The sequence below is a fragment of the Camelus ferus genome, chromosome 1 (assembly GCF_009834535.1).
Source record: "Camelus ferus isolate YT-003-E chromosome 1, BCGSAC_Cfer_1.0, whole genome shotgun sequence".
In the NCBI taxonomy this organism is placed as follows: Eukaryota; Metazoa; Chordata; class Mammalia; order Artiodactyla; family Camelidae; genus Camelus; species Camelus ferus.
In genome coordinates this window covers 91,400,186-91,413,207 of record NC_045696.1, presented here as the reverse complement: position 1 = coordinate 91,413,207, position 13,022 = coordinate 91,400,186, and the positions used below count along the sequence as shown (strand labels likewise).

General features: G+C 42.2%; 1 protein-coding gene across 6 annotated transcripts in view; it reads right to left on the bottom strand.

Moving 5' to 3' along the window:
• The window catches only part of VEPH1 (ventricular zone expressed PH domain containing 1), a 197,225-nt gene that overhangs the window by 123,107 nt on the left and 61,096 nt on the right, over positions 1 to 13,022 (bottom strand). For all 6 annotated transcript variants that reach the window (XM_032485610.1, XM_032485602.1, XM_032485619.1 and 3 more), the window contains 2 exons: positions 11,818 to 11,984; positions 2,782 to 2,991 (listed from right to left, as the gene is read on the bottom strand). In XM_032485610.1, the coding sequence (XP_032341501.1) occupies positions 2,782 to 2,991; positions 11,818 to 11,984 (377 nt within the window). The remainder of the gene's footprint in view (positions 1 to 2,781; positions 2,992 to 11,817; positions 11,985 to 13,022) is intronic.

Sequence of the window (13,022 nt, the reverse complement as noted above, 5' to 3'; positions counted from 1 at the left end):
GATATTTTAGGCATTAGAAACAAATAAGCAGGGGCATTATTTCTGAGTAAAGCGTCCTGACTAACACAGGTAATTTTGTCAGGCTGATCCTAAATGAAATAAAATAGTAGAATCCAAGAATATCAGAGCGAGAAGGGAGGTAATCCAGGGCAAAGACGTTATTTTTAAGGAAAGAAATTAGACCCAGAGAAACAAATTATTTGACAACCTGCAACAGAGATATTCTTTGTCTTCCGTCATTTTTTCTGTCCTTCTCTCTTGATTAGCTGGGCATGTGGCCACCTAAATCGAGACTACATGTTTTAGCTTCCCTTGCAGCTAGGTATAGTCATATGCAGCTTTGTTTTATTTATCCAACAGGTTATAAACAGTAGGTTGTGTTCAACTGTCTGGAAGAGTCCTTCTCCCCTTTCCCCTTTACTACTGGCTGAAGTGTTGACTTGACAGGTGGAGATGAGTAGCCACCCTGGACCATAAGATGGAAGCCACGTGCTCTCTGGTGTGTTCAGGAATGGGAGATAAACAAAGTTGAAGGGGCCTCAGTTTCCGAAACATGCAGTTCTAGACTGACTGCCTTCTAGACTTCTTTATGTGCATGGGAAATAGATGTGTATCTTTGTTTAAGCCACTGTTGTTTTGAATTTTTGTGTTCCTCTCAACTTTATCTAATTTAAATTGCTGTATCAGTTTTAATTAATTAGCATGACTTGATGGAGGAGGGCAGGATGGCTGATGGACAAGGCCTGAATCTTAGTCTGAGAGAGAAAATGCTTTAAATACGTTCTGTCAAGGGATCTCCAATCCTGGTCCACAAAAAGCTGCATCAGAATTACCCTGGCAGAGGGGTCCCATACGTCCAGATTCCTGGGTCCCTTTCTTAGAGATTTTGATTTAGTAGATAGTCTCTGAGGTCCAAGAACTCATGTTATTAAAAAACATCCTGATATAATCCTGATACCCAGATACATTTGGAAAGCATTCGATCTAAAATTGTTCTCTGATGAGGAGGTGAATCAAAACCACCAGAAAAAAATTATTTTCTCTCCCAAACATAGATGCCTCCATGGGCACATGAAAATGAGAGAGAGAGAGAGAGATGGAGAAGGGGAGAGGTGAGGAGAGGAGAGAAGAGAAAATATTCTGATAATTTGAATTTTGAAATAAGTGATTCCTAAGGCTCTTTGGATGCGCTCTCCTTCTCCCTGCACCTACCTGGAATAACATAAATGTCACCTAACAGTCCATTCTCTCTCAGGTTAGCCTTTGTTCAGACAAACCTACAGTGACATAGTTGCATGTGGCTAGTGTTTCTATTTGTTTTGTTTTTGCTTTTTTTTTTTTTTAACAAATTACATTTTCTGTGGGAGGTTTAGTCACTTTCAGTGTGCATAACCACACATTAACAAACCATAAATGCATGTGTGACAAAAAGAACTACCACCTAAGGATTCCAAGGCCTTGAATATCAGAGGTTGAAGTTTTTGGTCCAGGCAAAAATCTGCAAGGTCAGCAGATTCAGTTAAACAGCTGTCAGTTGCAGTTGGCCTAAAAGCACTTGGGCATACCAGCAGGTTCTCCTGGCAGCAAAGGTGACAGGCACGGAAAATGTTACCAGAAGGCAGATCGTGGCTGGCGTGAGACGTTCCCAACAGCAGTGAACAGAAAGGGATCATACTAAGTAGCATGTCAGTCCTGAGTAATCCTTTTACAAGACCCACAGTCACATTCACAAGTGTGGGCTGCTTGGGAGCTCAGCTCTCCCACTTTCTTCTGGGAAGCTAGAGGGGAAAGGCCGTCTAGCAGGAGGAAGTCTGGGAGTCACCAGGCTCTCCACAAGTCTCAGCAGAACTCAAACAACACAGAACCAAAGATCCATCTTAAGATAAAATTTGAAAAGAGTGCCAAGGATACCGAAGATCTAATTCTAGCTAGGTCATCAACTAACCTAGTCTGAGTCTGGGCGAATCATTTAACTTCTCCAGTTTTTAATTTTCTCTTGTGTAGACTCAAGGGGTTAAATTTGATGAACTATGAAATCCCTCTTAAGAGTTGTACAATTTTATATTTATCATATAGGAAACTACAGTATAAGTAAGAGGGTGAAAGTAAAAGCTTCCCTCTATTGATTATATTATCTGCTTTTATTTTTAAAAGATACAAACCCTAAATCCCAATATAAAATCATCAGACAGATGTGCATCTGTGTGCACATGTGCATGCACACACCCTTCAGAACTTTAATTTCTGGAAATTCTTGTTCAGTTGCCTAATCCCAACAAGGTCTGATGGCATCCTGTTATCCCTGCTGAAAGATTTTATTATGCAAATATTTAGACTAGGACTTTTAAACATCCATGAGCGTTTATTGCACTCTCCCAAGTAACATCAAACAGAGGGCTCAAAACATACTGAGTGCAGGCACTCATTGACAGGATAGCTATGGGTTAATAGGCAGTCTCTGAGACCTAACTCTGTGTTTACTAATGATCTCCTAGGTTAAGCAAACTGCGACCAGAAATGAGATAAAACTCTTACTGGTTGTTGTTATCTCCTTCCCTTTCCTCAGGTGACACTCCAGCAATGAAATCCTCACTTCCTAAACTTTCCACATAGCCCTGCTACAACATGCCCTTGATCCAGAGGCTGCTGTCGATGCAAAACATTTGACAAAGAAACGGAAACACTCTGAAGTCTGGGGACAAACTTGTAGGTCATAGAGCTCCAACAGATTAGGTGCCAATGGAATTTAGGGAAATGGAGAGGAAAAAAAGCCAAACTTACTTCATCCACATGTCCAACAGCTCCATAGATTCTTGCCATTTGTCCAATGAGGTAGGGGAATCTCTCACCAATCTCTCTCAGCGTTGGAAGAAAACTGCTCAAAGCCACTGGCTCATAGCCTGCTATCTCTATGAGGATGCTTAGGATGATGTCATTATGGGTTGAATCCTTCAAATGCTCGATTAGGAAAGGAATACACTTCTGAACCACCTACAGAAAGAAAAGAGAAGAGAAGGGAAGAAAGAGAAACAAAGAGGAAAGTTAATTAAGTCAGAATCAAACTAATGTTTTTTGTATTCAGTCTGAACTCTGAGATTATTACTCTTGTCAGAACTCAAGCAAATCTTCTAAGTCTGGAATTTAAACTTTACAATAAAATTTCAGAGGCTTCAGGTTCTTTTGCTTTGTATTTAAATCTGTGCTCTGCTACTGAAGAGTGAAGGCTACAAAATGCCTAAACCCTGCTCTTTAAAAGTCAAATTTTGATGTGTTATGTTCTCATCAGGAGTGCTATATTTCCTTCAAATCATCATGAGCTATTCAATTTAAAGGACAATATAAGTATGTAAGAAATCCTTTATGATGACTTTAATCAAAGCCTTCAAACTGGAGAAATGTGGTATGGAAATATTTAATAATAAAAATAAGAAAGCAGGAAGGAAAGAGCTCTTCCATTTTCTTCAACTTTCCATTTTGATCACAAAAATGTAATAAGATTAAAAAATTATTAAAGTAAAATTATTTCTACCATGTTCTCAATATTCTAATCTTTTTTTCTTGATTTTTAATGCTTTTATCAATACAAAGATGCAATAATTCATATTAAGGAAAAGGCGGCTCTTTGTGGAATAAAATCTCTATGTTAACAGACACATTGCATACCGACAATTTAGTGAACTGTTTTGTCTGCTAAGGTAAAATAATTAGAAAGGCCAACCTGTGGAAAACTGAACAATAAAAGTACAAACTATTTGCCCATCCATACTTTTACCATGCTTATTTCTTTTGTTTGTTATTGGTTTGCTGTTTTGGTTTGTTGCCATTTTGGTAAGGGTCTTGAAATGTAGCTTCCAGTATTAAAATGGAGTCTGATACACAGCTCAACCTGCTGGACTCATACTCCACCCCTTGCCAAAAACCTGCTTTTCCCACCTTGCTAGCCTCCAGTGTCTCTTTTCCCCATAAATGACATCATTATCTGCATGGCTACTTAAGCCAGAAGTCTGGAAATCATTCTTGACTACTGTTTTTTCCCTTATCATCAGCTTCATCTGAGCAATTGCCAAGTCCACTGCCCAAGTATCCCACAGACAGGTCCACTTTCCTCCATTTCCATTCATCTGTTCATTCACATTAACAAATATTTATTGAGTTCTTCCCATTTGCAAAGGACTATTCTAGGTGCTGGAGTTATAGTTGCTAACAAGTCTAACAGGTTCCCGTCTTCGTGGAATAATTCATTGTCTAGTAAAGGAGATATTCAGTAAAAACAATTACCACATAAATACATAATTACAAGTTTAAAAAATGTCATGTAGAGAAAATACAGGGGCTATGAGAGACAGTCTGGAGCCCTGATTTAGGCTGGGGGTCAGGGAAGTCTTCTCAGCAGGGATATTTAAGCTGAGACCACTGATCTAATCACCCTGCACTTGGGTTATTCCAACAGCCTCCTCATTGTTCTCCCTGACTTTGGTCTTGCCCATCCAAATCCTTCTCCACCCTGTGGCCACAATGTGACTCTTCCCTGCTTAAAATACTTCCCTAATTTCCCATTGCTCTCAAGTCAGAGGCTCAACACCCCTTCTCTGAACGGACTCCTATCCATCTTCCAGACTTATCTCCCCACCCACGTGCTCTACTCTCTCCCCATCCAGATCCCATCACATATCACACTTCCACCATGTTGGATTTTGAAAAATGTTCTTGACCTGCTAAGTTTTCTTTTGTGTCTTGAATTTTATTCCCGTCATTCACTCTGCCTGTAATTCTTATTGGCCCAATTTTGTTAGATAATTCCCTATCATTCTTGAGGCTTCAGATTAGCTGTTATTTCCTTTAAAAAGTCTTCCTCAACTCCCCGCCTCTTCCTCCCTCAGTCTTGTGTCCCTGCTAAAGCTTCTACCTTCATGCTTCCTTCTTATTGCTGGTCTAATGCCTGTCTTGCAGACTAGACTGAAAGGTCTACAAGGTCAAGAATCGTTTCTATTCTGTAGCACAGAGCCTGGCCAGATGGTGAGTTGATAGATACCCGAGGCACAAATAAAAGGAAGGCAAATCTACATGATTTTATAGGGTAGTTTTTGGATAACCCCCATACCACCCCATACCATAGTACTTGAATACTTGTACATAATGTTTAAACATATATCTACCATGTGTCATATACAACATAACCAATGGGGATATAAAAGAAGATAGTTTTGAGATAAATTATCAGTAAAATTATCCTATGTATAAATTTAAACTTCATATTCATATCAGTACTTGTTATGAAGTACTGATATGACAGGGTTAGTTTCTGGTAAATAGCACATAAGAATGGACAATTCAATAAAGGCTGCCTGTGCATTGCAGGTGATTGTATGCCCTTCAGGAGAAACCATGAGAGGTCCCTGGCACCTCTGACAGAAGTGTCAGCCAGCAGATCCAGGTCAGGGCAGTGTACTTAACCTGAAGCTTTTAGAAATGGAAACTGCTTACACATTTCCTGTCCCATTCTGTAAAATTCCATTTCCCAGTCCTTACTCTTCATGTCCTAATCCTGGGACACCAAGGCCTTAATGACATGTGCTTCCAGTCATGACAATTTAATTTAAACTCTAGCCATATATCCCAAATCTATAAAAGAAAATTAAAAGGAAAAGAAAGAAAGGAGGAAGGAAAGATTTCCCACGGCCCATGGCTGGAATCCCAATGTTATGGCATTCCAGGGTCTTCCTCATTGATGGGTATATCTGCTGTCTTTTCCCCCATGAACCTTCTGACCCAACACCATGCCACTGACCACCCACCGTGGACTGGAGATGGAGAAAACTCATACTTTCAAAGCTGATCTCAAATAGCTCTACTTTTGGGAGGCCTTCCCTCTAGCCCACTCTAACAGATGTAGGACCTGGGGCTAGAGTACAAAAGGAGGCTCCCCCAGACCACACACTTAAATATTCAGCAGCCTTGTACAATGGTCTCTCCTCTCACCTGACATATACACCTTTACAGCAATCTGGGAGGCTTGATTTGAACTTAGAATTTTAAGGGCCCCTGTAGGAGGAACAGGGAGAAATGAGCCCTAGCTCCCATCCCTTGCCCCTCCCTTCTCTTCCTACCCCTCAAGGAGTCTCCTATGCATGTATGTGGATACCCCAGCCCACATATGCAAGCTCATCTAGGCTGCCCCTCTGACCTATGGGGTCACACTGTTGGCATGGCCTGCCCTTGGGAAAACAGACCCAGGGACCAGGCCTTACACAAGCCTGGAAGCAGGATGGAGATCTATAGGAAAGGGATTCCAAGGTCCAGTTATCTGGACTATGTTTAGTAGGCAAGGAAGTATATATGAATGGTGCTCCCAGACCCAGGTAGAAGAGGGCCAAACAGAACTGTATAAAGCAAGTAATCCAGGGAAGGGGCCTATCCCTGGCTTTTCTGGTCCTTCCGGAGCAGATTTATACACTGCCTTTTCTGTCTTCCAGAGCAGTCTGCTGACAAGTGTGGCATCTTGTCATTGAACTGAAGTTTTGTGGATATATCTTATCACCCCAGGCCATGGGCACCTGAAAACAGAGCATCTGAAAACATAGCACCATAACTTAATTGACAGCAAGTGACGTTTAAATGCCTATGTATAGAATAAAAGGTAGAGCTATTGTGTATGTGTACTTGTGTGTACGTGTGTGTGCATACTCCCTCTTAAATTAGTCCTCAGGCTCAATTTTCTCTTTCAGTTAATTTGGCTAGCATTAACAATCTCTGTTAGTTTCCAGAAATCCGTAACTGCCACTCTTTCCAGTTGCTACTTACTCCCACCATGCCAACAAAATATAAATTCTGAAAACCAAGGTTTTGTTCCAAAGACTGTTTTAGAACAGTCTATATATTCCATCACTCTATCTTCTTAATGTTTTTTCAACTGCCTTCTCATTTTAAAGAAATACCAAAAGTGACCTCTGAGGACTGACGGCTTGGTGATGCGGTGTTAGGTGCGGTAGGATTAGGCATGTGAATAGGAATGCGCCACGCTGCTGAGAGAAAATCCTAGAAAATGACTCATTTCTAGGGACCAGGCCACAGAACCAGTTCTTCTGGGTCGGGACATTAATCAATAGAGGGCTAAACTTGCCACATCCTGCCACTCTTCTCTGTTTGGTTAGGACTGGAAGCCCACGTCCTGGGGATAATAACAGATATGCGCATATGTGTTACTAAATTCTGTTCCTTTCATTGGCTAGGTTACAGCATGATTTTTGGCAGCCAAGAATACATACTCAGCCCCAGAAGGCCACTTGGAAAATTGACCACCCAGTCTTTTCCTATAAATGGACTCCAAGAACTCTCTGGAGCTTCCAGCCGTGAGTCACTAGCCAGGAACTGCCTCCCTCCACCTAGGAAGGAGAGTTTCCTAAGAGAGGGATGTCCAGAGGGCAGTGATGGAGGAAGGGACCCCACCTGCCCAGGCAGCAACATCAGAAACTCACAGATGGATGGATGTTGAAGCTATGCCACCTTCACAATCTCACGGCCATACACAGAGAATATTTCTTTCAAGGGCAAACTGTTGACCCTCCAGCCCTGGATAACTACGTTATCACTGGTCACACAAGGTAGGTAGTGAGGAGGGCACTCAAGGAAGTGTGAAACATTCCTGCACCTTGCCTTCTGTGGAGAACCTGCTCAGTGTGTCTCCAAGTTACAGAGCACTGGCCCAGCTATCATGCAGTAAGAAAAGACCCACTTTAATCCAAATTTCACAAAGTCAAAACCCTCCTCATTTAGCCTCTTATTTCACCTGAAACTAAATTAACTAGACTTATATTAAAAGCCTCAGCCTGCAGTTCTGATTTTTGTTACTTCATTTTCCTCTCTCAGTAGACCCTCCTCTGTATCCCTCCCATTCCCCTTGCCTGCTGTTTAACTGATGAACATGAAAGAGAGGAGGTGAATCAGGGATTTCTCTAGATCACAGCCTGCACATCTCAGCAATAAAGTGTGAGCTCACTAAGAGCTGAAGGAGGCAAGTGGGGGTTGGGGCTGCTTTAATATGAACAGAAGTGCTGATGGGAAACAAAGGGTCAGGTGGTGCCCCCGTCACAACTTCTTCCCACCAGTTAGGATCCTGGTCCAGGTGGGGTCCGTTCACATCACTATGGGTGTTTCATAACTCTCTGTTCCTCATTCTGGGATCCACACTCAGCACCCACAGTATCTACAGGAATCTGCTTTCCCCCTCTCTTATTCCTTCCTTCCAATTCCCCTCCTTCTCTTGTTTAGCTCACCTTTCTGACCACCATCTTCTACTGTGTCCTGGCTCTCCCTTTTGCTTCACAAGCCACAGCCTTACAGTCTCACTTTTTTAGTGTGTTGAAGTCAAAACATTTCAGTGGTTGTAATTAGACTGGAATGATGAGGTAGCTCAACCTTCTCTATATGTTCCCTAACCAGTGTCAGCCCAGATTTTCTGTAAATGGCAGCCTAAGGGGGTGGGGGGTGGGGGAGCAGCGCAGTGTGAACGTAATGACCTGTGGAAGACATGGGCATTGCCTATCTGAAAATTGGAGGGGCTGATAAAGATGAGGGGGTCATCACACCTTGGTACCAGCACTGTTCTTAACCTTTCCAAACTTCAACTTCTCTGTTTACAAAATGAAACGGTTGTTGTAGGGAACAAGCGAGATCACGTCTATAAAACACCTACACAGTGCCTGGTACTTGGCATGAGCTCAGCCACTCTTGGTGCCCCTTGCCCATCCTCCCCTGCCTCCTGTAACCTGGGAACACTCCCCTTGTGGCCTTCTCAAGTGGAGGCTGCTCATTACTCCCCTAGGCTGGGAGAGGAAGGGGTTGGGAGTCAGAGTCCTGGACCTGTCACTTACCTCTTACTACCTGTGTGATGGGGGCAAGTTAACCTCTCATAGCATCTATTTTGATTGGTGTAAAATGGAGAGAAAAATAACACATCATAGAGTAATGGGTAGGATTAAATGAGATATTAGATGTTAAAATAAAAGTCCTTTGTGAATAATAAAACCCTCTGCAAATTTAGGTACTAATACTAACTCTTCTGTATTAAGAAATTATTTGTGGAGTGACTTCTGTACTATGCTAGGCACGAAGGACACAGTGATGTGCCAAGATGGTCCTCGTGTCTCAAGCATTTGCATCACAGCCAAGGTGGTCCAGAGGGAGAGAGACCAGCAGAGACAAATTCATTACAATGTGAAATTTGCCATGTCAGAGATTAGGGGTAAGAAAGAAGTCAGAGAGGATTCCTGGCAAGAAAGGGCAATCTATGCAGCTGTCTAAAGGACCAGAAATAGTGGGCCCAGAAAAGGTTGTGGTGGAAGGGAAGAACATTCCAGGTGGAGAACATGGCATATATGTAAAAACTCAGCGCCCCAAGAGAGAATTCTCATCTGTGGTCCCTGGGACTGTACAGTTGTTTGAGGTGTTGGTGTTACAGTGGTCCTATGAGACCAGGCAGTGGTTAGGGGCCTGGTTTTAAATAGCTTCATAGTCCTTTCCTGAGTCTCTGGGCAGCCATAGAAGGCCTGTAACCAGGGGTCTGGTGAGACCTCTTTGAATGTCACATGTGGTGTTGCCCTCACCCTTAGACCCCACCTTTTTGGTCAGGTGGCCCCAAGGCCTTTCCCTTCCCCCTTCCTATAAGTGAGCCTCCTCCTGGTTTCATTTACCTTTCTGCCCAGCCTTAACCCCATGGGAAATAAGTCGAATTAACTTATTCTCCCCAGATCCCCCTTGAACTTTTATTGAACCTGCTTTTCTAAAAGCTTTGTTTGTTTTGCTTTTGCTCTCAGGCTTCAGATAAAATGGCATGCCAGCTGCCTCCTTTAGCAAACCAAGTTTGGCCTGTTAGTCACCCCTCACTATTCCCCATATGACCTGGTCCCCAGACTCTATCTGTGGTAGGCAGAATAATGACTCCCTAAAGATGTCCACAACCTAAGTCCCAGAACCTGTGAAAAATACTCCCTTACACAGCAAAAGGGACTTTGTAGATGTGATTAAGTAAAGGGTCTTGAGATAGATAATCTGGGCTCATCTGGGTGGCCCCAGTGTAACTGCAAGAGCCTTAGAAGAGTGGGGGAGGGTCAGAGTCAGAGAAGATGTGATGGGAAAAGCAAAGGTAAGAATGATGCAGGCCATGAGCCACGGGGTGCAGACAGCCTCTCAAAGTTGGAAAGGGCAAAGAAACAGATTTTCCCCTTGAGCCTCCAGAAGGAATGTGGGCCTGTTGACCTACGTTGGACTTCAGATCGCCAGAATTGTAAGATAATAAATTTGTCTACATTTGTGGCATTGTTACAGCAGCTCAGAAAAGGAATACACAACCCAGTCTGTGTTCCCTCCACTCTGAACCCTCTTTTAGGTGACCCAGTGATCCCTTAACTCCACTCCCTGCCCAAACTCTACTGTAGCCTTGCCTGTCCTTTCTGTACTTAATCTTTTCCGAAATTGACTTCTCCACAGGTGCTCTGGAATTGACTCCCTGACTTCCTTTAGCAACTGTTCTATCTAATATTTTCTCCCACATCTTCAATCATTTTATTCTTATTGGATATTTTTTAACCCTCCTTATTTCCTCTAAACTCCCACACTCCTACAGTCATTTCCTACCCTTCCCTTCCAGATACAATCCATAATAGACACCTGCCATCCTCCACTCCACCCCCACAGACACTGCTCCTTGTGGGTCACTGGTGAGTCCCCAGCTACCAGATCCAAGGTCAAATCCCACCTCCAGTCTCCTTGACTTCTCTAGATCTTGGCTCTGTTGGATCACTTTCCCCCTTTGGAGACCAAATAGATCTTTTTCTTTGTTCTTCATGGTCTTCACTCTCTTTGATCTCTTTTGTTCATTAATTCATTTCTGAATTCAACAACTTTTGATTAAAATCCTACCATGCGCCCAGCACTATGCTAAGAAGGAGTTCATACAGATATGCAGATACAACTCAAGTTGTTTAAAGTGTACTGAAAGGAAAAGACACACAAAAATAATGATAATATATTGTTTTAAGGGCAAAAGTAAAGATGCACACCACTTAACAGAGAGGTCCCCAGTCCTCTGCCCAGTCTCTAGCCTTGCTGCTCAGAGTGTGGTCCCTGAAGCAGCAGGGGGAGCAGCATCACCTGAGAACTTGTAAGAAGGCAGAATCAGGGGCCCCATCCAGTGTCCAGGTCTTCTGACCCCACCCCACTTCCTGAAGGCCCTTTGCCCCTCTGTTCTACCTGACACAAAACTTCAAAGTCTGGCCCGATGCCACTCCCTCTGTGGGTCTAAAGATGAGACTGGCATCTAAATCAGTAGAAAGAGAAAGCAGATTGCAGCCTTGCCCTGGTGTGAGTGGGTCTCATCCCATCTGTTGAAGATCTGCATTTGACTGCTTGAGCTGGGACATCAGTCCTCCCCTGGCCTCGGTCTGGGACTTATACCCTCAACCCTCTGGTCCTAGACCCTTGGACCTGGACTTGGACAATACCACTCACTTACTCTCTCGGGTCCTCGACTTGCAGACAGCAGATTGTGGGACTTCTTAGCCTCATAATCACACAAGCCAACTCCATATAAGAATATATGTAAAAAATTGGTTCTGTTTCTCTAGAGAACTCTAGGACAGTACCCAACTTCTGCCACTACCTCCTCACTTTCATGATTCTAGAAAAAGTGAATGACTGCTTTCATGTAAAGATGGGTATACATGGATACATGAGAGAGGAAACTTGAAGTGCACATCCTGTCCACATACCCAGAGATATGCCCAGATGTGTGGACCATCAGGTATATGATGCACTTTTTACCTCTGGTTGCTTCCTCTTTGCAGCTACGTGCAAAAGCCGTAGAAGATGGTACTGTTCTGGTTGTTCCAGCTGAGACATCAAGGCTAGGAGTTCTGTCAGGTGTCTGTTAATTGGCTGAGGCTGCTTATCATACACAGCAGGTAACACCCTCAACAACATGACATTACCTGTTGAAGGAACAAAAATGGGAATGATGACTTTATCAGCCCATGAGCAATAGAAATACCATTATTATCAGTGCAATAAATTTTGTACTTCCTCACATATGAAATAGTACAGACTGATGGCCAAATCGCCTGCTAAAAATGACATGGTACCTTATTCTGAAAAATCACTAAAGGATGATTTAAATAGATTCCATAAAAGTGAATATTTTATGATATGATCAGCATTATAATCTAATGAAAAATTTTCCTGAGTAATGCACCATGGGGAAAAGAAAATTTGACAGTAACCAGACCACACCCTTGAAAAGGAAACAATTCCGATAAAGAATTCCTGACGAGAAATATTTGGATGCTGTTTAAATGAAAACTAAGCAGTGTTATGAGCATGAATCTAAATGAAACTGAACAACAACAACAAAAAAGTGCAGAGGAATGTATTCGTGCTCCTAAGAGATATGGAGGCATGATTTAGACAATTGATATATGGAAACTATTCCTTGTTTTTATGAATAGTTAGAACTAAGTAGCAATGCAAATTTAAATTCCCAATTTCTGTATTATTTCAAGGGAAGTTTAGACTCAGTTTATTTGTCACACGTGATTTGCCTCAAAGACCTGTATGGACAACTGGGTTTAAAATATCAGAATCTGAAGAAAAAATATGACAAGCTATGGGACTTATCTGCAAACAACATATGGGAAACATCTGCTTATCACTTTATGGTATGGATTTTTCAAAAAATCCTCTCAAGTACTAAAATGTCTCAGAATTTGTTTCTAAGGATTTCCTGAAAAAGAATTTTCTTGCCTCTCTTTACTTTAAATTTATCTTGGTATATAGAAGACATACAGAGAAAGAATCAAATAAGCAGTGATTACACATATGTGGAAACTTATTAAATATTGGGGACATGCCTGAATATAAAGGGACATTTAGATATGAGGATTAAGGAAAGAAAGCCAAAATATTTAGAATAACAATGACTAAATTTAATGAAAGGGTGATTCTGGATCAAAGTGAATATATTTGGGTGATGA